Source organism: Carcharhinus amblyrhynchos, chromosome 4 (assembly GCF_965287045.1).
Source record: "Carcharhinus amblyrhynchos chromosome 4, sCarAmb.v2.hapA, whole genome shotgun sequence".
Lineage (NCBI taxonomy): Eukaryota > Metazoa > Chordata > Chondrichthyes > Carcharhiniformes > Carcharhinidae > Carcharhinus > Carcharhinus amblyrhynchos.
In genome coordinates this window covers 504,553-530,114 of record NC_137327.1, presented here as the reverse complement: position 1 = coordinate 530,114, position 25,562 = coordinate 504,553, and the positions used below count along the sequence as shown (strand labels likewise).

The 25,562-nt window shown below is 46.3% G+C and overlaps 1 protein-coding gene across 1 annotated transcript in view; it reads left to right on the top strand.

The window, feature by feature from the left end:
• The window catches only part of LOC145341737 (vacuolar protein sorting-associated protein 4A), a 71,580-nt gene that overhangs the window by 37,115 nt on the left and 8,903 nt on the right, over window positions 1-25,562 (top strand). Inside the window, exons 6-7 of the mRNA XM_080186601.1 lie at window positions 10,049-10,205; window positions 21,091-21,239. Coding sequence (XP_080042727.1) covers window positions 10,049-10,205; window positions 21,091-21,239 — 306 coding nt within the window. The remainder of the gene's footprint in view (window positions 1-10,048; window positions 10,206-21,090; window positions 21,240-25,562) is intronic.

Genomic DNA, 25,562 nt, shown 5'->3' with positions numbered 1-25,562 from the left:
GCAGCTGAAGGAGGTTGGTCACTCGAGGCCAGATGTGAACCGGGGTCCCTAGTGCTGTGAGGCTGCAGTGCTAACCACTGTGCCGCTGTGCTTCTCATTTTTCTAAATTCCAGTGAATACAGGCTACATTGACCCAATCTTCCTTCATATGATATTTCTGCCGTCCTAGGATCGATCTGGTGAATCTTCGCTGCATTCCCTCTGGCAAATGTATCCTTCCTTAGATAAGGAGACGAGAACTGCACACAGTATTTCAGGGATTGTCTCACCAAGTTCCTGTATAGCTGCAGTAAACACAGTAAGAAGTCTGACAACACTGGGTTTAAGTCCAACCGATTTATTTGATAGTAAACTCACAAACTTTCGGGGCTCCCCTCTTCGTCAGGTGAATAGAGAGTTCTGGCCTCAGACAGCGCATATAACAGCACAGACAGTTTACAGATTACTGATTAGAATGTGAATCTTTACACCTAACCTGCTGTTCAAGTCTTAAAGTGGCCGACAATGTGAGTGGAAGGAGCACTGATCACAGGTTAAAGAGATGTGTGTTGTCTCCAGACAGTACAGTAAATGAAGTTTTGCAAACCCAGGCAAGTCACGGGGGTTACAGATAGTGCAACATGAACCCAAGATCACTGTTGGTTTCATGGGTTCATGAACCCAACACACGAGGATGGTCTCAACAGGGATCTTGGGTTCATGTTGCACTATCTCATTGTTTCTTGGGAGCGGCTGGTGAGAGGAGAGCTTGTGAGTAAGTTACTGTTTTTTTTTAAACCGGTTTAATTTTAAACCAGATACAGGGAGTAGTCACAGGGAAGCCTGGGTAGTTTTTATTTTCCCCTGGACCCCCATAAATTGGAAAGGTGAGGAATCCTGATACTCTACATGTGTAGAGCATCCCATCCTCCCCCCTCCTCTCTCCTTAAAAACAAAAGGAGAGTGACTCGGAGTGAGAGCAGGTAAGGGACGTAATAGGGATGGCAGTGCGATATTCCTCCTGTGGGATGTTTGAGGTGAGGGACACTGGTAGTGTCCCGGCTGATTACACCTGCAGGAAGTGCATCCATTTCCAGCTCCTTGAGGACCATGTTAGGGAGCTGGAGCTGGAACTGGAGGAACTGAGAATCATTCGGGAAGCAGAGGCAGCTATTGATAAGAGCTACAGGGAAATAGTTACTCCTAAAAGTGATACGTGGGTGACTGCTAGAAGGGGTAAGAAGCAGTCAGAGCAGCGATCCCCAAGGCTGTTCCTCTCCAAAATAAGTACTCTGTTTTGGATGCTGTTGGGGAGGAAGACTCAACCGGAGTAAGCCATGGGGTACAGGTCTCAGGAGTAGAGCCTGTCCTTGATGCTTAGGTGAGAAAGGGGAAGTAAAGAACAGGATTAGTGACTGGGGATTCCATAGTTAAGGGGATAGATAGGAGAGTCTGGGAACGAGCAAGACTCACGGTTGCTATGTTGCCTCCCAGGTGCCAGGGTCCATGATATCTCTGATCGAGTGTTCGAGATTCTTAAGGGGGAGGAGAACCAGCCCCAAGTTGTGGTTCCTGTAGGCACCCATGATGTAGGAAAAGGGACAGGGATATAAAACAAATTCAGAGAGTTAGGGTGGAAGTGTAGGGCTAAAACAAACAGTGGTTATCTCTGGTTTATTACCTGTGCTGCAGGATAGCATGGAGAAGAATAGAGAGAGAGAATATTTGAACTCGTGGCTAAAGGGATGGTGCAGGAGGGAAGGGTTCAGATACTTGGACAATTGGGGCTCATTCTGGGGTAGGTGGGACCTCTACAAGAGGGATGGTCTGCACCTGAACCAGAGGGGTACTAATATCTTGGGGGGGTAAATTTGCCAATGCAATACGGGGGGGGGGTTTAAACTGATTCAGAGGGGGGATGGAAACCTGAATTATAGCTCCAGTGTACAGGAGGATGAGAATGGGGGGACATGGATAATGTTTCTAGGTCACACCAGTGTATTGGCAGGTGGGAGGGTGGTTTGAAGTGTGTATACTTTAATGCAAGGAGCATACGCAATAAGGTGGATGAACTTGCAGCCTGGATTGGTGCCTGGGACTTCGATGTTGTGGCCATTTCGGAGACATGGATAGAGCAGGGACAGGAATGGTTGTTGCAGGTTCCGGGGTTCAGATGTTTCAGTCAGAGCAGAGAAGGTGGTAGAAGAGGGGGAGGCGTGGCATTGTTAGTCAAGGACAGTATTACGGTGGCAGAAAGGACGTTTGATGTGGACCTGTCTATTGAGGTAGTATGGGCTGAGATTAGAAACAGGAAAGGAGAGGTCACACTGTTGGGAGTTTTTTATAGGCCTCCAAAAAGTTCCAGAGATGTAGAGGAAAGGATTGCAAAGGTGATCCTGGATAGGCGCGAAAGTAACAGGGTAGTTGTTGTGGGGGACTTTAACTTTACAAATATTGATTGGAAAAGCCATAGTTCAAACATGTTAGAGGGGTCAGTTTTTGTCCAATGTGTGCAGGAAGGTTTCATGACACAGTATGTAGATAGGCCAACAAGAGGTGAGGCTACATTGGATTTGGTACTGGGTAATGAACCAGACCAGTTGTTAGACTTGAAGGTAGGTGAGCACTTTGGTGATAGTGACCACAATTCGGTTACCTTAGTGATGGAAAGGGATAGGCATATACCGAAGGGCAGAAGTTATAGCTGGGGGAAAGGTAATTATGAGGCTATTAGGCGAGATTTAGGATACATAGGGTGGAGTAGGAAAATGCAGGGGCTGGGAACATCTGAAATGTGGAGCTTGTTCAAGGAGCAGCTACTGTGAGTCCTTGATAAATATGTACCTGTCAGGCAGGGAGGAAGTGGTTGAGCGAGGGAACCGTGGTGTACTAAGGAAGTTGAATCTCTGGTGAAGAGGAAGGAGGAGGCTTATGTAAAGATGAGACGTGAAGGCTCAGTTAGGGCACTGGAGAGTTATAAATTAGCCAGGAAGGAGCTAAAGAGAGAGTTAAGAGGAGCTAGAAGAGGACGTGAGAAGACTTTGGCGGATAGGATCAAGGAAAATCCTAAAGCTTTCTACAGGCATGTCAAGAATAAAAGATTGGTTAGGGCAAGATTAGGGCCAGTCAGAGACAGCAGTGGGAAGTTGTGTGTGGAGCCTGAAGAGGCACCGAATGAGTATTTTTCGTCAGTATTCACACAGGAAAAAGTCAGTGTAGTCGAGGAGAATACTGTGATATCAGGTAGTTGACTAAATGGGATTGAGGTACATAAGGAGGAGGTGTTGGCAATTCCTGAGTGTGTGAAAATAGATAAGTCCCCTGGGCCGGATGGGATTTATCCTAGGATTCTCTGGGAGGCTAGGGAGGAGATTGCAGAGCCTTTGGTTTTGATCTTCATGTCATCATTGGCTTCAGGTATAGTGCCGGAAGACTGGAGGATAGCAAATGTTGTTCCCTTGTTCAAGAAGGGGAGTAGAGACCATCCTGGGAATTATAGACCGGTGAGCCTTACTTCTGTTGTGGGCAAAGTTTTGGAAAGAATTATAAGGGATAGAGTTTATAATCATCTAGAGGGAAATAAATTGATTAGGGCTAGTCAACACGGTTTTGTGAAGGGTAGGTCGTGCCTCACAAACCTTATCGAGCTTTTTGAAAAGGTGACCAAAGAGGTGAATACGGGTAAGGCAGTTGACGTGGTATATATGGATTTTAGCAAAGCGTTTGATAAGGTTCCCCGTGATAGGCTACTGCAGAAATTGCAGATGCGTGGGATTGAGGGTGATTTAGCAGTTTAGATCAGGAATTGGCTAGCTGATAGAAGACAGAGGGTGGTGGTTGATGGGAGTTCAGTTACAAGTGGTGTACCTCAGGGATCTGTTTTGGGGCCACTGCTGTTTGTCATTTTTATAAATGACCTAGATGAGGTTGTAGAAGGATGGGTTAGTAAATTTGCTGGCGACACCAAAGTCGGAGGAGTTGTAGACAGTGAGGATGGATGTTACAGTTTGCAGAGGGACATAGATAAGCTGCAGAGCTGGGCTGAGAGGTGGCAGATGGAGTTTAATACGGAAAAGTGTGAGGTGATTCACTTTGGTAAGAGTAACAGGAATACAGAATATAGGGCTAATGGAAGGACTCAGTAGTGTTGACGAGCAGAGAGATCTCGGGGTACATGTGCACAGATCCCTGAAAGTTGGCACCCAGGTTGATAAGATTGTTAAGAAGGCGTACGGTGTGTTAGCTTTTATTGGTAGAGGGATTGAATTTCGGAGCCGTGAGGTCATGTTACAACTGTACAAAACTCTGGTGTGGCCGCACTTGGAGTATTGCGTACAGTTCTGGTCGCTGCATTATAAGAAAGATGTGGAAGCATTGGAAAGGGTGCCGAGGAGGTTTACCAGGATGTTGCCTGGTATGGTGGGAAGGTCTTATGAGGAAAGGGTGAGGGACTTGAGGGTATTTTCATTGGAGAGAAGAAGGTTACGAGGTGACCTAATTGAGGCATACAAGATGATCAAAGGATTGGATAGGGTGGACAGTGAGAGCCTTTTTCCTTGGATGGTGATGGCTAACACGAGGTGACATAGCTTTAAATTAAGGATGGATGTCAGAGGTAGGTTCTTTACTCAGAGGGTAGTAAGGGCGTGGAATGCCCTGCCTGCAGCAGTTGTGGACTCGCCAACTTTAAGGGCGTTCAAATGGTCAGTGGATAGGCGTATGGATAACATTGGAATAGTTTAGGTTAGAGGGTCATTAGATTGGTTCCACTGGTTGGTGCAGCATTGAGGGCCGAAGGGCCTGTACTGCGCTGTAATGTTCTATGTTCTATCTGTAACCCCCATGACTTGCCTGGGTTTGCAAAACCTCATTTACTGCACTATCTGGAGACAACACACATCTCTTTAACCTGTGATCGGTGCTCCTTCCACTCACATTGTCGGCCACTTTAAGACTTGAATAGCAGGTTAGGTGTAAAGATTCGCATTCTAATCAGTAATCTGTAAACTGTCTGTGCTTTATATGCCCTGTCTGAGGCCAGAACTCTCCATTCACCTGACGAAGAGGGAAACCTCGAAAGCTTGTGAGTTTACTATCAAATAAATCGGTTGGACTTAAACCTGGTGTTGTCAGACTTCTTACTGTGTTTACCCCAGTCCAATGCCGGCATCTCCTCATTATCGCTGCAGTAAGACATCCTTGCTTCTGTACTCAAGTCCTTTTGCAGTGAAGGCCAACATACCAGTTACCTTTTTAACTGCTTGTTGCACTTCTCAGTAACCAGTGTTTTAGGACACCTATAAAAGCAAATTACTGCAGGTGCTGGAATATGAAACCAAAAGAAAAAACACTAGAAAACCTCAGCAGGTCTGGCAGCATCTGTGAGGAGAGAAAAGAGCTGACGTTTTGAGTCCAGATGACCCTTTGTCATCTTTTCTATGCCTTTTAGCTTTGACAAAGGATCACCTGGGCTTGAAACATCAGCTCTTTTCTCTCCTTACAGATGCTGCCAGCCTGCTGAGATTTTCCAGCATTTTCTCTTTTGGTATTAGTAAATGTAGGCCTGTTTGTATGTCAACATTTCCCAATCTATCACCATTCAAAGAATGCTCTGCCATTCTGTTTCTCCATCCAAAGTGGATAACTGTGTATTAATCCACATTATTCTGCTTTTGATATGCATTAATCAATCATTCAACTTGTTTGAATTACCTTGAAGCTTCTTAACATCCTTCTCATAGAACATAGAACATAGAACATTACAGCGCAGAACAGGCCCTTCGGCCCACGATGTTGCGCCGACCAGTTACAAAAACAATGACCCACTAGCCTATACCAATCCCTTTTCGTCCATAAACCTATCCAGAGATCTCTTAAACGCCCCCAAACTAGACGCATCTACAACTGCAGCAGGCAGGGCATTCCAATCCCTCACCACCCGCTGGGTAAAGAACCTACCCCTGACATCCGTCCTGTAGCTACCCCCCCTTAATTTAAAGTCATGCCCCCTCGTGCTAGCTTTCTCCATCCGAGGAAAAAGGCTATCACTATCCACCCTATCTAAACCTCTAATCATCTTATATGTTTCAATAAGATCCCCTCTTAGCCGCCTTCTTCCCAACGAAAACAACCCTAGATCCCTCAGTCTCTCCTCATAGGACCTCCCCACCATACCAGGCAACATCCTAGTAAACCTCCTCTGCACCCTCTCCAACGCCTCCACATCCTTCTTGTAATGCGGGGACCAGAACTGCACACAGTACTCCAAGTGCGGCCGCACTAGAGTAGTGTACAGTTGCAACATTACACTGCGACTCCTAAATTCAATCCCCCTACCAATAAACGCCAAGACACCGTACGCCTTCTTGACAACCTTATCTACTTGATTCCCAACTTTCAGGGATCTATGTACACACACACCTAGATCCCTCTGTTCATCCACACTATTCAAAGTCCTCCCGTTAGCCCTATACTCGACACATCTGTTGCTCCTACCAAAGTGAATTACCTCACACTTCTCCGCATTAAATTCCATCCGCCACCTCTCGGCCCAGCTCTGCAACCTATCTAAGTCTCCCTGCAGACTATGACACCCTTCCTCACAATCTACCACACCTCCAACTTTGGTGTCATCAGCAAATTTACTAATCCACCCAACTATACCCTCATCCAGATCATTAATAAAAATTACAAACAACAGTGGCCCCAAAACAGATCCCTGAGGCACACCACTCGTAACTGCACTCCATGATGAATATTTACCATCCACCACCACCCTCTGTCTCCTATCTGATAGCCAATTCCTGATCCAACTTCCTAGATTACCCACAATCCCATACATCTGCATTTTCTGCAGAAGCCTACCATGGTGAACCTTATCGAACGCCTTACTAAAATCCATGTATACCACGTCAACTGCCTTACCCCCATCCACCTCTTTGGTCACCTTCTCAAAAAACTCAATAAGGTTAGTAAGGCACGACCTACCTGCTACAAAACCATGCTGACTATTTCTAATCAATTCATTACACTCCAAATAACTATAAATCCTATCCCTAATAATTTTTTCTAAAACCTTGCCCACAACAGAAGTAAGACTCACCGGTCTATAATTCCCGGCAAAGTCTCTGTTCCCCTTCTTAAACAATGGGACAACATTCGCTATCCTCCAATCCTCCGGGACTACACCAGAGACCAATGACGACCTGAAGATCTGAGCCAGAGGCTCTGCAATCACCTCTCTAGCCTCCCAGAGAATCCTAGGGTAGATCCCATCCGGACCAGGGGACTTATCTATTTTCAGCCCCTCAAGAATTTCCAGCACATCCTCTTTATCAACCGTAATACTGTCTATTTTACACCCCTGCAACCCAATGTCCTCCTCAGCTATATTCATGTCCCCCTGCGTGAACACCGAAGAGAAATATTGGTTCAATACTTCTCCAATCTCCTCCGGTTCCACACACAACTTCCCCCTGCTGTCTGTAACTGGCCTTAATCTTGCCCTGACCAACCTTCTGTTCTTGACATACTTATAGAACGCCTTAGGATTCTCCTTAATCCTATCAGCCAAAGTCTTCTCATGTCCTCTTTTAGCCCTTCTCAACTCACTCTTCAACTCCCTCCTAGCCAATCTAAAGCTTTCTAGTGCACTATCTGAGCCCTCCAATCTCATCCGAACATAAGCCTCCTTTTTCTTTTTAACCATCGACTCAACTCTTTTAGTGCACCACGGTTCCCTAGATCTACCAAATCCACCATGCCTGACAGGGACATACCTATCAAGGACTCGCAGTAGCTGCTCCTTGAAAAAATTCCACATTTCAGATGTTCCCAGTCCCTGTAATCCCCTAATCCAATCCATGCTTCCTAATTCACTCCTGATAGCCTCATAATCGCCCTTACCCCAGCTAAAATTGCTGACCCGAGGTTCACGCCTATCTCTTCCCATCACTAAGGTGAACGTAACCGAATTGTGGTCACTATCACCAAAATGCACACCAACTTCCAAGTCTAGCACCTGGTCTGGCTCATTTCCCAGCACCAAATCCAATATAGCCTCACCTCTAGTTGGCCTGTCTACATACTGAGACAAAAAACCTTCCTGCACGCTTTGTACAAACACTGACCCCTCTCATCGCTCATATTCCCAACACATTTTGTGTCATTAACTAACTTGGAAGGATAGGGGACAAATGCAGAAAATTGGGAATAGCGCACCTTTAGTGGTGGTTATCAAAGAAAATTACAGCACAGGAACAGGCCTTTCGGCCCCTCCAAGCCTGCACCAACCATGCTGCCCGACTGAACTAAAACCCCCTACTCTTCCGGAAACCATATCCCTCTATTCCCATCCTATTCATGTATTTGTCAAGATGTCCCTTAAAAGTCAGTACAGTATCCGCTCCCATTACCTCCCTGGCAACGAGTTCCAGGCACCCACTATTCTCCGCATAAAAAATGTGCCTCGTACGTCTCTTCTAAACCTTGCTTGTCGCACTTTAAACCTATGCCCCCTAATAATTGACTCTTCCACCCAGGAAAAAGCTTCTGACTATGCACTTTGTCCATGTCTCTTGTAATCTTGTAGACTTCTATTGTAGGTGTAAATTCAGTGGGCTGCAGGACCTTTTCAGCACTTTGATTCTGTATTACATTTGGTTCCCTCATCCCAATCACCTTTGTAAAGTCTGAATAGTTAGGGCCCAAGAACTGATCCCTGTGGAACCTGGCTGGTCATGCTGGCACTTTGAAGTAGACCCAGTTTATTCCTGATTTCTGTTTCCTCTCTATGAATCAGTTCTCAATCTGTTCTCATATGTTACCCACAATCACATGTGCTTTTAATTTTGCACACTAATCTCTTACGTGGGATATCAAAAGCTTTCTGAAAATCCAAATACCCCATATCCACTGGTTCGCCCTCTACTAATTGTGTCCTCAGAAAACTCCAGTAACTTTGTCAAACATTATTTCAGGTTGCCTTTGTCTCATCCTGTTGACATTTTCTAAGTGTCCTGTCATTATATCCTTTATAGAAAGAATCATAGAAAGAGGCCATTTGGCCCATTGAGTCTGCACTGACCACAATCCCATCCAGGCTCTATCCCCATATCCCTACACATTTACCCGCTAATCCCTCTAACCTACACATCTCAGGACTCTTAAGGGGCAATTTTTAGCATGGCCAATCAACCTAACCCACACATCTTTGGACTGTGGGAGGAAACCGGAGCACCTGGAGGAAACTCACGCAGACATGAGAATGTGCAAACTCCACACAGTGACCCAAGCCAGGAATTGAACCCAGGCCCCTGGAACTGTGAAGCAGCAGTGCTAACCACTGTGCTTTATGATGTACTCTAGAATATTCCCTGTTTCCTCCCTCCTTTTTAAAATAGTGGGATTACATTTGCCACCCTCCAATCTGCTAGGACTGTTCCAGCATCTACAGAATTTTGGAAGATGACAGCCAGTGCATCCACTATTCCCATGGCCACCACCTTTAGAAGCCTGGATGTAGATTATCAGGCCCTGGGGATTCTATTGGCTTTCTGTCCCAATAATTTTTCCAGCCCAATTTTTTTTGGTGAACTAATTTCCTTTGATTTCCCCTCACTAGAAGCAGCTCAGTGCGTTGGACGCGAAAAAGATTTTGAGCCCTGACAACATCCTGGTGGGAGAATCTGCTGCCTTAGCCAAACTGTCCCTTGCTTGACACTGTTACTGAAGCATCTCCACCACAAATAGTGGAATTGTCCAAGACTCACCACCATATTCTCACATGGTGCAGGTCTCAAATTGGTTTAACCATTCAGCAGTGAACAAGACAAATCAAGTGCAAGTTGACAGCAAAAAACTTGAAAGTGTTCCACTTCTTTTAAGTGTGCAACTGATTTGGGTTAGAAGGAGGGTATTAATATATCTTGCATCTGAATAGATCGCAAGCCATGTTCCTTATTTCCGTCCCTGAGCTTGGTGGAATCTATATTAAATCTGTTACAGTCCTGTTAACTGCCTGCAACTAAGCTGATCCAATTGGCATATTATGGTCTTTTTATTTTTGTAGGTAAACGAACACCTTGGCGTGGGATCTTGCTATTTGGTCCACCTGGTACAGGGAAGTCCTACCTGGCCAAAGCTGTAGCAACAGAGGCCAATAATTCCACATTCTTCTCTGTGTCTTCATCTGACTTGATGTCCAAATGGTTAGGAGAGAGCGAGAAGTAAGTGGTATTCCAAAAATCTGGGCCTTGTGTTTCTGGGTAAAGACAGGTTCAAGCTCTCTATTCTGTTAGAATCCGTCATTAAGGAGGAAATTGCGAGGCATCTTGAAGGCAATTGCTTGATAGAGCGGACGCAACATGGTTTCATTAAAGGGAAGTCGTGTCTGACAAATTTACTGGAGTTCTATGAGGATGTGTCTAGGGCGGTGGATAGAGGAGAGCCGGTGGATGTGGTCTTTCTGGATTTTCAGAAGGCATTTGACAAAGTACCTCAAGAGGTTATTGCAGAAGGCCGAGGGACATGGAGTTGGGGGTAGGGTGTTAGCTTAGATAGAGGATTGGTTGTCAAATAGGAGGCAGAGAGTGGGGGTCAACGGGTGCTATTCGGATTGGCGGATGGTGACTAGTGGAGTGCCCCAGGAGTCGGTGCTGGGGCCTCAGCTTTTTACCATTTATATAGATGATCTGGAGGAGGGAACCGAGTGTAGAGTGTCGAAATTTGCTGATGACACCAAGATTGGGGGAACGGCAAATTGTGCGGAGGGTGTGGAGAGTCTGCAGAAGGATCTAGATAGGCTGGGCGAATGGGCCAGGAACTGGCAAATGGAATTTAATGTTGGCAAGTGTGAGGTGGTCCACTTTGGTAGGAAGAATGGTAGGCAGGACTACTACTTACGTGGCGAAAAACTGCAGCAGGCGACGGTGCAGAGGGACCTCGGGGTCCTTGTGCATGAGTCGCAAAAACCCAGCCTGCAGGTGCAGCAGGTGGTCAGGAAGGCAAATGGGATGCTGGCCTTCATAGCGAGGGGGATTGAATATAAAAGTAGGGAGGTCTTGCTGCAGCTGTGTAGGGCATTGGTGAGGCCGCAGCTGGAGTACTGTGTGCAGTTTTGGTCACCGCACCTGCGCAAAGATATTTTGGCCTTGGAGGGAGTGCAGAGGAGGTTTACTAGGCTGATACCGGAGTTGAGGGGGTTGAGCTATGAGGGGAGGCTGAATAAACTAGGCTTGTACTCGGAGTTTAGAAGAATGAGGGGAGATCTCATTGAGACATATAAGATGATGAATGGGATGGATAGGATAGAGGTGGAGAGACTCTTCCCGCTCAAAAGAGACAGTAGGACTCGGGGGCACAGCCTCAAGATAAGGGGGGGTGCGGTTTAGAACGGAGTTGAGGAGGAACTTCTTCACTCAAAGGGTGGTGAATCTCTGGAATTCTCTGCCCGTTGAAGTGGTGGAGGCTGCCTCGCTAAATAATTTTAAGACGCGGGTTGATGGGTTTTTGATAAGAGAGGGGATTAAGGGTTATGGGGAGAGGGCGGGAAAGTGGAACTGAGCCACGACAGATCAGCCATGATCTTATTGAATGGCGGGGCAGGCTCGAAGGGCTAGATGGCCTACTCCTCCTCTTTCTTATGTTCTTATTTCTTATTCTAATTAAATAAAGGGAAATTACTGCAGATGCAGGAATCTGAAACAATGATAGAAAATACTTGACATTTTTAGCATGGCCATTGCACCTAACCAGCATCTCTTTTGGACTGCAGGAGGAAATCTGAGCACCCAGAGGAAACCCGCGCAGACTCCACACAGTCACCAGCGCCAGGGAATCAAACCCGGGTCCCTGGCACTATGAGGCCGCAGTGCTAAGCACTGTGCCACCAGGGAATAATTAGGGACTGTTTAGTGCCTGTTGAAATGTTCAGAGTTGAAATGTCATCAGTCTAATATCAGCTGGGCTACCAATCTGTATTTGTCAAAGAAACTGACCATAATCTTGAGCCTAAATTACAGCAGCTAAAAATGAGTGCAGGAGCTGTGTGGAATGAGAAAATTAAAGGACGTGGAGGAGACAAACAATTAGTGTTCTAGAAATCAAGCTGTGACTGCTAAATCAGAGCTCAGCTGGTCTCCAGTGTAAAAGAAAGGAGCTGAATGAAGATTAAGATTTGTCATGAAAAGTGGTTAGTGTTGGAATTTCTGGAAGTTTATGAAATACTTTTTTCATGGCAAGGTAAACCGTGAATGTTATTTTGGGAAGGTGGGACAGAGAACATGATCAACAATCCTGAAAAATACATTTAGACAAAATAGAAATGTTTTTACTCATCCTGAGAAATGTTTAGGATAATCTACAAAATCTATGTGAAGAAGCCTCAGGTTAATGAAAGTGAGTTATCTGCGTCTTTTGGTCTCCTCAGCATCTTATTCTGTTGCTTGCACCATTTTTAAAGCTTTGAGATCCTTATTGGGGGTGAACCCTGCATCACCAGGTAAAGCATTAGACCCTTGCTATTTGTTCATTTCTCATCTTTCTTCTACCAGCATCTGGATCATCATCAGACCAGTTAACTTGATGTTTGTCATGGGGAAGGTGTTAGAACCGATCTTTAAACAGGTGTTATAGCTGGGCACTCAGAGAAGCACGTGGTAGTCGGAAAAAGTCAGTATCATTTTGAGAAAAGGAAACCCAGTTTAATCAATTAGTTGGAGTTCTTTGAAGGAATAACATGCACTGGATAAAGGAGAACCTGTAGCGTTGTAGGGGATAACATATTAGGACACAAATGGCATGTTGGCTTTCATAGTGAGAGGGTTTGTGTAGAAGAGCAGGGATAAGAACATAACATAAGAAATAGGAGCAGGAGTAGGCCATCTAGCCCTTCGAGCCTGCCCCGCCATTCAATAAGATCATGGCTGATCTGAAGTGGCTCAGTTCCACATTCCCGACCGCTCCCCATAACCCTTAATCCCCTCTCTTATCAAAAAACCCATCAACCCGCGTCTTGAAAATATTTAGCGAGGTAGCCTCCACCACTTCAACGGGCAGAGAATTCCAAAGATTCACCACCCTTTGAGTGAAGAAGTTCCTCCTGAACTCCGTTCTAAACCGCCCCCCCTTTATCTTAAGGCTGTGCCCCCTAGTCCTACTGTCCTTTCTGAGCGGGAAGAGTCTCTCCACCTCTATCCTATCCATCCCATTCATCATCTTATACGTCTCAGTGAGATCTCCCCTCATTCTTCTAAACTCTAACGAGTACAAGCCTAGTTTATTCAGCCTCTCCTCATAGCTCAATCCCCTCAACTCCGGCATCAGCCTAGTAAACCTCCTCTGCACTCCCTCCAAGGCCAAAATATCCTTGCGTAAGAACGGCGCCCAAAACTGCACACAGTACTCCAGCTGCAGCCTCACCAATGCCCTATACAGCTGCAGCAAGACCTCCCTACTTTTATATTCAATCCCCCTCGCTATGAAGGCCAGCATCCCATTTGCCTTCCTGACCACCTGCTGCACCTGCAAGCTGGGTTTTTGCGACTCATGCACAAGGACCCCGAGGTCCCTCTGCACCGTCGCCTGCTGCAGTTTTTTGCCACGTAAGTAATAATCCTTCCTACCAAAGTGGACCACCTCACACTTGCCAACATTAAATTCCATTTGCCAGTTCCTGGCCCATTCGCCCAGCCTATCTAGATCCTTCTGCAGACTCTCCACACCCTCCGCGCAATTTGCCGTTCCCCCAATCTTGGTGTCATCAGCAAATTTCGACACCATACACTCGGTTCCCTCCTCCAGATCATCTATATAAATGGTAAATAGCTGAGGCCCCAGCACCGACCCCTGGGGCACTCCACTAGACACTAACCGCCAATCCGAATAGCACCCATTGACCCCCACTCTCTGCCTCCTATTTGACAGCCAATCCTCTATCCACGCTAACACCCTACCCCCAACTCCATGTCCCCTGACCTTCTGCAATAACCTCTTGTGAGGTACCTTGTCAAACGCCTTCTGAAAATCAAGAAAGACCACATCCACTGGCTCTCCTCTATCCACCGCCCTAGACACATCCTCATAGAACTCCAGTAAATTTGTCAGACACGACTTCCCCTTAACGAAACCGTGCTGCGTCTGCTCTATCAAGCAATTCCCCTCAAGGTGCCTCGCTATTTCCTCCTTGCAATCCCCCTCGCTATGAAGGCCAGCATCCCATTCGCCTTACTGACCACCTGCTGCACCTGCAGGCTGGTTTTTTGCGACTCATGCACAAGGACCCCGAGGTCCCTCTGCACCGTAGCATGCTGCAGTTTTTCGCCACGTAAGTAATAGTCCTTCCTACTGTTATTCCTACCAAAGTGGACAACCTCACACTTGCCAACATTAAATTCCATTTGCCAGTTCCTTGCCCATTCACTCAGCATATTTAGATCCCTCTGCAGACTTTCCACACCCTCCACACAATTTGCCGTTCCACCAATCTTGGTGTCATCAGCAAATTTTGACACCTTACACTCGGTTCCCTCCTCCAGATCATCTATATAAATGGTAAATAGCTGAGGCCCCAGCACCGATCCCTGGGGCACTCCACTAGTCACCAACCGCCAATCCGAATAGCACCCATTGACACCCACTCTCTGCCTCCTATTTGACAGCCAATCCCCTATCCACGCTAACACCCTACCCCCAACTCCATGCCCCCTAACCTTCTGTAACAACCTCTTGTGCGGCACCTTATCAAACGCCTTCTGAAAATCAAGAAACACCACATCCACCGGCTCTCCTCTATCCACCGCACTAGACACATCCTCATAGAACTCCAATAAATTCGTCAGACACGATTTCCCCTTAATGAAACCATGCTGCGTCTGATCTATCAAACAATTCTCCTCAAGATGCCTCGCTATTTTCTCCTTGATTACGGATTCAAGCGTTTTACCTACAACAGACGTTAAACTAACCAGCCTATAATTCCCTGCCTTTTGCCTGCTACCCTTTTAAACAACGGCGTAACATTAGCCGTTTTCCAATCTTCTAGCACTTCCCCGGAATCCAGCAAGGTTTGGAAAATAATCATCAAGGCATCTACTATCACCTCCGCCATTTCTTTCAGAACCCTTGGATGCATTCCATCCGGTCCTGGGGAGTTGTCCACAATCAGTCCCTCCAGTCTGTCGAGCACCGCCTCTCTAGTAACAATTATGTCATTCAGGTCCTCCACTCCTACCATCTTTCCGTCGTTAACACCCGGCAAATTATTCACGTCCTCCTCCATGAAGACCGAAGCAAAAAAGGTTATTCAAGGCCTCAGCCATTTCCTCATCCCCCACCACTAAGTCCCCCCTCTCATCCTCTAAGGGTCCAACGTTCACCCTAGCCAGCCTCTTTTTATATTGCTCCAATTATACAGGGTCTTGGTGAGAGCTCACCTGGAATATTGTGTGCAGTTTCCTTCTCCTTATCTGAAGGAGGATGTTGTTGCTGGAGAGAGAGTGCAACAAACGTTTACCTGACTGATTCCCAGGATAGTGATACTCATGTATGAGAAGAGATTGAGTCAGTTAGGATTATGTTTGCTGAATTTAGAAGAATGAGGGAGCAATCTCGTAAATCTAAAAAAATCTAACAGGACTAGACAGAGTAGGTGCAGGAAGGATGTTCCCAATGGCAGGGGAATCCAGAACCGGAGAGGTCACAATCCCTTTCCCAGGGCTGAAATGGTTGCTACGAGAGGACACAGGTTTAAGGTGATGGGGGAGCAGGTACAGAGGAGATGTCAGGTGTAAGTTTTTCGCTCAGAGGGTGGTGGGTGAGTGGAATCGGCTGCCATCGGTGGTGGTGGAGACAAATTCGATAGGGTCTTTTAAGAGACTTCTGGATGAGTACGTGGGATTTAATAGGATTGAGGGTTATAGGTAAGTCTAGTAGGTAGTGAAATGATTGGCGCAACTTGTGGGCTGAAGGGCCTGTTTGTGCTGTTTTTCTATGTTCTAAGAATATGGGGTAAACCTTTTAGGACTGAGGTGAGGAGAAATTTCTTCATCCAGAGAATGGTGAATTTGTGAAATTCTCAACGCAGAAAACAGTTGAGGCCAAAATATTGTATATTTTCCAGAAACAGTTTGGTATAGTTCTTGGGCTTAAAGGGATCAAAGGATATGGGGGCGAGAGCAGAAACGGGTTGAATGATCTGCCGTGATCACAATAAATGGCAGAAGAGGCTTGAAGGGCTGAATGGCCTACTCCTCCTCAATTTTTTTATATTTCTATTAGCATGTATAGAAGGTTGGCTGGCAGGCCAAAAACAGCAAGTATAAATGAGTCTTTTAATAATGAGCAGGATAAGGCGTTTGACAAGGTACCTCACAAGCGGTTATTGCAGAAGGTCGAGGGACATGGAGTTGGGGGTAGGGTGTTAGCGTGGATAGAGGATTGGTTGTCAAATAGGAGGCAGAGAGTGGGGGTCAATGGGTGCTATTCGGATTGGCGGTTGGTGACTAGTGGGGTGCCCCAGGGGTCGGTGCTGGGGCCTCAGCTATTTACCATTTATATAGATGATCTGGAGGAGGGAACCGAGTGCAGGGTGTCGAAATTTGCTGATGACACCAAGATTGGGGGAAAGGCAAATTGTGCGGTGTGGAGAGTCTGCAGAAGGATCTAGATAGAACATAAGAACATAAGAAATAGGAGCAGGAGTAGGCCATCTAGCCATTCGAGCCTGCCCCGCCATTCAATAAGATCATGGCTGATCTGTTGTGGCTCAGTTCCACTTTCCCGCCCTCTCCCCATAACCCTTAATCCCCTCTCTTATCAAGAACCCATCAACCCGCTTCTTAAAAATATTTAGCGAGGCAGCCTCCACCACTTCAACGGGCAGAGAATTCCAGAGATTCACCACCCTTTGAGTGAAGAAGTTCCTCCTCAACTCCGTTCTAAACCGCCTCCCCTTTATCTTGAGGCTGTGCCCCCTAGTCCTACTGTCTTTTTTGAGCGGGAAGAGTCTCTCCACCTCTATCCTATCCATCCCATTCATCATCTTATACGTCTCAATGAGATTTCCCCTCATTCTTCTAAACTCTAACGAGTACAAGCCTAGTTTATTCAGCCTCTCCTCATAGCTCAATCCCCTCAACTCCGGTATCAGCCTAGTAAACCTCCTCTGCACTCCCTCCAGGGCCAAAATATCCTTGCGCAGGTGTGGCGCCCAAAACTGCACACAGTACTCCAGCTGCGGCCTCACCAATGCCCTATACAGCTGCAGCAAGACCTCCCTACTTTTATATTCAATCCCCCTCGCTATGAAGGCCAGCATCCCATTCGCCTTCCTGACCACCTGCTGCACCTGCAAGCTGGGTTTTTGCGACTCATGCACAAGGACCCCGCGAATGGGCCAGGAACTGGCAAATGGAATTTAATGTTGGCAAGTGCGAGGTGGTCCACTTTGGTAGGAATAATGGTAGGAAGGATTATTACTTACGTGGCGAAAAACTGCAGCAGGTGACGGTGCAGAGGGACCTCGGGGTCCTTGTGCATGAGTTGCAGAAACCCAGCCTGCAGGTGCAGCAGGTGGTCAGGAAGGCGAATGGGATGCTGGCCTTCATAGCGAGGGGGATTGAATATAAAAGTAGGGAGGTCTTGCTGCAGCTGTATAGGGCATTGGTGAGGCCGCAGCTGGAGTACTGTGTGCAGTTTTGGTTGCCGCACTTATGCAAAGATATTTTGGCCTTGGAGGGAGTGCAGAGGAGGTTTACTAGGCTGATACTGGAGTTGAGGGGGTTGAACTATGAGGAGAGGCTGAATAAACTAGGCTTGTACTCGTTAGAGTTTAGAAGAATGAGGGGAGATCTCATTGAGACGTATAAGATGATGAATGGGATGGATAGGATAGAGGTGGAGAGACTCTTCCCGCTCAGAAAGGACAGTAGGACTAGGGGGCACAGCCTCAAGATAAAGGGGGGGTGGTTTAGAACGGAGTTGAGGAGTAACTTCTTCACTCAAAGGGTGGTGAATCTCTGGAATTCTCTGCCTGTTGAAGTGGTGGAGGCTGCCTCGCTAAATATTTTTAAGACGCGGGTTGATAGGTTTTTGATAAGCGAGGGGATTAAGGGTTATGGGGAGAGGGCGGGAATGTGGAACTGAGCCACGACAGATCAGCCATGATCTTATTGAATGGCGGGGCAGGCTCGAGGGGCTAGATGGCCTACTCTTGCTCCTATTTCTTATGTTCTTATGTTAAGGCGAGTGGAGTCCTGCAGGATCTGTGATAGAGTCTTACAGTTTATATCAATGACTTAGATGAGGGGAGTGAAGGAATGGTAGCTAATTTTGCAGAGGACACAAAGATAGATAGGAAAGTACGTTGTGAAGTGGATGTGAGGTTGCAAACGGTTATAAATAGGTTGCAAGAGTGGGTAAAATTCTGGCAATGGAACATAATGTGGGAAAATGTGAAGTTTACTTTGGCAGGAAGAATAGGAAAAGGAGTGTTGCTTAGATAGAGAATGACTGCAAAAATCTGAGGTGCAGAAGTGTTCTTGTTCTTGAGTCACAAAGTTAGAACGCAGGCAGAGCAAGTTTTTAAGAAAGCTAATGGAATGCTATCCTTTATTACAGGAGGCATTGCCCATAAGAACATAAGAAATAGGAGCAGGAGTAGGCCATCTAGCCCCTCGAGCCTGCCCCACCATTCAGTAAGATCATGGCTGATCTGAAGTGGCTCAGTTCCACTTTCCCGCTTTCTCCCCATAACCCTTAATTCCCTTGCCTACCAAAAACCTATCTACCCGCGTCTTAAATATATTCAGCGAGGTAGCCTCAACCACTTCAATGGGCAGAGAATTCCAGAGATTCACCACCCTTTGAGTGAAGAAGTTCCTCCTCAACTCCGTTCTAAACTGCCCCCCCCTTATCTTGAGGCTGTGCCCTCTAGTCCTATCCTTTCTGAGCGGGAAGAATCTCTCTACCTCTACCCTATCCATCCCCTTCATCATCTTATACGTCTCAATAAGATCCCCCCTCATCCTTCTAAACTCCAACGAGTACAAGCCCAGTCTATTCAGCCTCTCTTCATAGTTCAACCCCCTCATCTCCGGTATCAGCCTAGTGAACCACCTCTGCACTCCCTCCAAGGCCAAAATATGCTTGCGTAAGTGCGGCGACCAAAACTGCACACAGTACTCCAGCTGCGGCCTCACCAGTGCCCTATATAGTTGCAGCAAGACCTCCCTACTTTTATATTCAATCCCCCTCGCTATGAAGGCCAGCATCCCATTTGCCTTCCTGATCACCTGTAGGCTGGGTTTTTGCGACTCATGCACAAGGACCCCCAGGTCCCTCTGCACCGTAGCATGCTGCAGCTTTTCGCCCTGTAAGTAGTAGTCCCTCCTACTATTATTCCTACCAAAGTGGATAACCTCACACTTGCCAACATTGTATTCCATCTGCCAGGTCCTCGCCCACTCGCTCAGCCTATCTAGATCCCTCTGCAGACTTTCCACACCCTCCGCACAATTTGGTTTTCCACTTATTTTTGTGTCATCAGCAAATTTCAACACCCTACACTCAGCCCCCTCCTCCAGATCATCTATATAAATGGTAAATAGCTGAGGCCCCAGCACCGATCCCTGCGGCACTCCACTAGTCACCAACCACCAATCCGAATAGCACCCATTGACATCTACTCTCTGCCTCCTATTAGACAGCCAATCCTCTATCCACGCTAACACCTTACCCCCAACTCCATGCCCCCTAACCTTCTGTAACAACCTTTTGTGTGGCACCTTATCAAAATGCCTTCTGAAATTGAGAAATACCACATCCACTGGTTCCCCTCCGTCCACCACACTAGTCACATCCTCATAGAATTCCAATAAATTCGTCAGACACGACTTCCCCTTAACGAATCCGTGCTGCGTCTGCTCTATCAAACAATTCTTCTCAAGGTGCCTCGTTATTTCTTCTTTGACGGATTCAAGCATTTTTCCTACAACAGATGTTAAACTAACCGGCCTATAATTCCCTGCCTTTTCCCTGCTAATATAATAAATGGCAAGGAGGTTATGTTTCAGTTACCCAGAGCGCCGGCTAAGACCATATCTTGAATATTGTGAGCAGCTTAGATCTCCATATTTAAAGAAAGATGTAAATGAGTTGGAGGTGATTCAAAAAAAGTTTACTAGATTGATACCTGGAATGAGTGGGTTGTACAGTGGGCTTCTTTCCACTGGTGTTTAAAAAAGTGAGGAGTGATTTGATTTAAGTGCATAACATCCTGAATAGTCTTAATAAGGTCGGTATGGAAAGGATTCTTCCTCTTGTAGGTGAGCCCAGAACAGCAGGGCACTGTTTTAAGATTAGTGGTCACCCTTGGAAAATCTGTTTCTCTGAAAGTTGTGACTTTGGAACTCTCTCTGCCTCAGAAGGAGGTGGGGCATTCAATATTTTTAAGGCAGAGATAGATTGATTCCCTAACAAGAATCTAAGCTGATCAGGGATAGATGAGCATAAAGAACTTGGAACATAAACATTTCAGCCATGTTCTTACAAAATTAGGAATCTACTGATGACCATGAAACCATTGTCAATTGTCAGAAAACCCATCTGGTTCACTAATATCCTTTAGGGAAGGAAATCTGCCATCCTTACCTGGTCTGATCTACACGTGATTCCAGATCCACAGCAATGTGATTGACTCAATTGCACTTGGGCATCTAGGGATGGGCAATAAATGATGACCAGCCAGTGACGCTCAAGTCCCTCAAATGAATAAATTGAGAATAAAAAGACTGCCTACCTCTGCTCCTATTTTGTATGTTCATATCAGTTCATTCTCAGCAAGTCATGGAGGCTACTCAGTTAGTTGGGGTCACATCTCCCAGGTAGGTTGCAAGCACTTCAGCAGCAATAGCTGACTGTCAAGAACCAATGTTAAAAGATTGAGGTACCAACACACAATATGGCAGTGCCTACAAGCTCTCTACAAAGTGGGTCAGTACATGAGAGGGGAGAAGTAAATGGGTACTAAAAGAAAGGGGCTCCCCTGAACTTTTGCAAAATTCTTTTTAATGTGCTTTTCTTTGAGGTTGTAATCACATTTCCTTTATCCATTAGACTTGTGAAGAATCTGTTTGAATTGGCTCGACAGCACAAACCCTCCATCATTTTTATCGATGAGGTCGATTCCCTCTGTGGATCCCGAAACGAGAATGAGAGTGAAGCTGCCCGGCGCATCAAAACGGAATTTCTGGTCCAGATGCAAGGTATAGCAGAAGTGTTTTCCTCTGGGAATCCTGTCCTTCAGAGGCTAGTTCAATTTAATTCAGACTGATATATGTTGCAAGCAGCGTGTAATGTGCATTGATCTCTCTCTCTCTCTCTCAATTCTGAATATAAGTTCACTGGTGTATTCTCAGGCTTTAAGCAAGAGGTAGGCATGCGCTGATGAGTCCATCATCAGTGTCCCTGTTTATTTTGCCTTTTTAAGCATGCTGGACCTTTTCTTCCAAAATAACAGTTTTCATGGGAGATTTGATAAAACTGATTTAAGAAACGGGAAAGAATTCCCAGGGGAATTCCAATGGTGAGCCGGGATTCAGAATTAACAGCCTGAATAGTTGCTGGAAGCAGATTCTATGTGAAGTTTCAAAGGGAATTGAATAAATACTTGAAGTGAAAGTAGTGGCAGGGCAATGAGGAAAGCTGAATGAATAATAACACAGTCGAGAACCAGCTTAAATATGGAAGACTCAGAGGGCAAGTGAGAAAAATATAAACGAAAAGTATGAAAAGACAATGGCGGTTTACTTCAGGAGGTCCAATAGCCCTCTGTAGGCATATGAATGGTAAAGAGTGGGAAGAGCAAGAGTAGATATTGTGCATAGCTGAAGTATTATGTGAAATACTTTGCATCTGCCTTTACCAGGAAAGAAAATAATGTCCAGGACATGGTGAAAGAGGAAGTAATTCAAACATTGAAAAAGGATTAAAATTAGTATGGAAGAGGTATTGGGTCAGCTTATCTGTACTTAAAGTAAGGCCAGTAAGAAGTCTTACAACACGAGGTTAAAGTCCAACAGCTTTGTTTGGTAGCAGAAGTCACTAACATGGAGCATTTCTCCATCAGGTGAATGGGAGTTCTGTTCACAAACAGGGCACAGAAAGACACAAACTCAATTTACAAAATAATGGTTGGAATGCAAGTCTTCACAGGTAATCAGGTCTTAAAGGTATTTCTTTGGACTCATGGTAAACAATCACTGAAACAACTATATGATGACATCAACAAGTTCCATCCCACCATCAGATTCACCGTGGACTACTTTCCGGAATCGGCTATATTCTTGGACACACGCATCTCCATCAAGGATGGTCACCTCAGCACCTCACTACCGCAAGCCCACAGATAACCTCACAATGCTCCACTTCTCCAATTTCCACCCGAAACACGTTAAAGAAGCCACCCCTTACAGAAAAGCCTTCCATATACACAGGATCTGCTCAGATGAGGAAGATCGCAACAGACACCTCCAGATGCTGAAAGATGCCCTCATAAGAACAGGTTACGGTGCTCGACTCATCGATCGACAGTTCCATGCGCCACAGTAAAAAACCGCACCGACCTCCTCAGAAGACAAATGCAGGACATGGCGGACAGAGAACCCTTCGTCGTCCAGTACTTCCCAGAGCACAGAAGCCACAACATCTTCTCCAGAGCCTTTGACGTGTCATTCACCAAGGCCATCCCCACAACCCCACTTGCCTTGAAACAACCGCACACCATTGTCTGCAGCAAACTACCCAGCCTTCAGGAGAATAGTGACCACGACACCACACAGCCCTGCCACAGCAACCTCTGCAAGATGTTGCTGTGGCCGGATCATCTCACGTGAGAACACCATCCACCAGCTACACGGTGCATACTCTTGCAACTCGGCCAACGTTGTCTACCTGATACGCTGCAGGAAAGGATGTCCCGAGGCATGGTACATTGGGGAGACCATGCAGACGCTGTGACAACGGATGAATGAGCATCACTCGACAATCACCAGGCAAGACTGTTCCCTTCCTGTTGGTGAACACTTCAGCGGTCACGGGCATTTGGCCTCTGATCTTCGGGTAAACGTTCTCCAAGGCAGCCTTCACAACACACGACAACAGAGTTGCTGAGCAGAGACCGATAACCGAGTTCCATACACGAGGATGGCCTCGATTGGAATCTTGGGTTCATGTCACACTATCTGTAACCCCCGTGACTTGCCTGGGCTTGCAAAATCTCACTAACTGTCCTGTCTGGAAAAAATACACATCTCTTTAACCACTGCTTAACCCTGTCTCCACTCGCATTGTCTGTACCTTTAAGACTTGATTATCTGTAAAGACTCGCATTCCAACCATTATTTTGTAAATTGAGTTTGTCTTTATATGCCCTGTTTGTGAACAGCGCCGTGGATGACCCACCGGTAGTAGCTGAAGTCACGAAAGCTGTCAGTCAGCTATCCAGTGGCAAAGCCCCAGGGTAGATGCCATACCTGCAGAGATCCATAAAGCTGCTGGGCCTGTACATATTGAGAAGCTCACCGAGTTGTTCCAGTCCTTTTGGAAGCAAGGATCCATTCCTCAGGAACTTAAAGATGTTTCCATCGTACACCTCTACAAGAGGAAGGGCAATCGGCAAGTATGTGACAACCACCGAGGAATCTCACTGCTCTCCATCACAGGAAAAACCCTCGCAAAAGTCCTGTTAAATCGTCTGGTCACCCATCTGGAGCTGGGCCTGCTTCCAGAGTCACAGTGTGGCTTCTGCAAAGGTCGTGGGAATACTGACATGATTTTTGCTGCGCGCCAACTTCAGGAGAAGTGTCAGAGCAGAATCGCGAGCTGTACACAACCATTGCTGACCTCGCAAAAGCCTTTGACACTGTCAGCCGACAAGGCCTGTGGAGAATTGTGGAATTTCAGCTGCCCCCCCCGCACCCCCCCACCAAATTCATTCAGATGGTACGCCAGTTCCATGTCAGTACTGGATGGCGGAGAATCCTCTGAGGCATTCCCAGTCACCAATGGCATCAAACAGGGCTGTGTGCTCGCACCCACACTGTTCAGCATGATGTTTACTGCCATGCTGAATGATGCCTTCCAGGACAGTGTTGCTGGAATCAACCTCAAGTACAGAGTGGATGGGAAACTCTTCAACCTGAGCAGACTTCAAGCTATTACCAAAGTGAAGGAGACTGTTCTGAGAGACTTCCTCTTTGCCAATGACTGCACCCTGAATACTGGCTCAGTGTGGAGATGCCGGCGTTGGACTGGGGTAAACACAATAATAAGTTGCACAACACCAGGTTAAAGCCCAACAGGCTTATTTGGTAGTAAATGCCAGTAGCTTTCGGAACGTTGTTCCTTCATCTGCTGAATGGAGAGTCCTGATCGCAAACGGCATATAAAGGCCCACACAGTTTACAGAATACTGATTAGAATACGAGTCTTTACATTGTCTTTCCTCACATTGTCTGCACCCTTAAGACTTGAATAGCAGATTAGCTGTAAAGACTCGCATTCTAATCAGTATTCTGTAAACTGTGTGTGCCTTTATATGCCCTGTTTCTGATCAAAATTGTCCACTCACCTGATGAAGGAACAGCGTTCCAAAAGCTAGTGGCGTTTACTACCAAATAAACCTGTTGAATTTTAACCTGGTGTTGTGAGACTCCTTACTGGCTCAGAGCCAGAGATGCAAGTCAGTATGGACAAATTTTCCACAGTTTGTGACAACTTTGGACTCACCATCAACATTAAAATTACCAAAGTCATGCACCAGCCTGCTCCTCATGCACCGTACACAGAACCCATAATCACAATCAAAGGGCAGAAACTACAGGCAGTGGACCAGTTCACTTATTTTGGCAGCACTCTGTCCTAAGCAGTGACTATGAAACGGAACGTAGAATCATAGAAAAACTACAGCACAAACAGGCCCTTTGGCCCACTAGTAGCGCTGATCATATCCCTACCTACTAGGCCTTCCTATAACCCTCAATCCCATTAAATCCCATGTTCTCATCCAGAAGTCTCTTAAAAGACCCCAACGAGTTTGCCTCCACCACCACTGACGGCAGCTGATTCCACCCACTCACCACCCTCTGAGTGAAAAACTTACCCCTGACATCTCCTCTGTACCTACTCCCCAGCACCTTTTAAATCCGTGTCCTCTCGTAGCGACCATTTCAGCCCTGGGAAATAGCCTCTGAAAATCCACCCTATCTATACCTCTCAACATCTTATAAACCTCTATCAGGTCGCCTCTCATCCCTCATCTCTCCAGGGAGAAAAGACTGAGCTCCCTCAGTCTATCCTCATAAGGCATGCCACCCAATCCAGGCAACATCCTTGTAAATCTCTGCACCCTCTCAATAGCTTCCACATCTTTCTTGTAATGAGGCGACCAGAACTGCGCACAGTACTCCAAGTGGGGTCTGACTAGGGTCTTATAAAGCTGCAGCATTTTCTCCCGACTCCTAAACTCAATCCCTCGATTGATGAAGGCTAGTACGCCATACGCCTTCTTAACCACATCCTCTACCTGT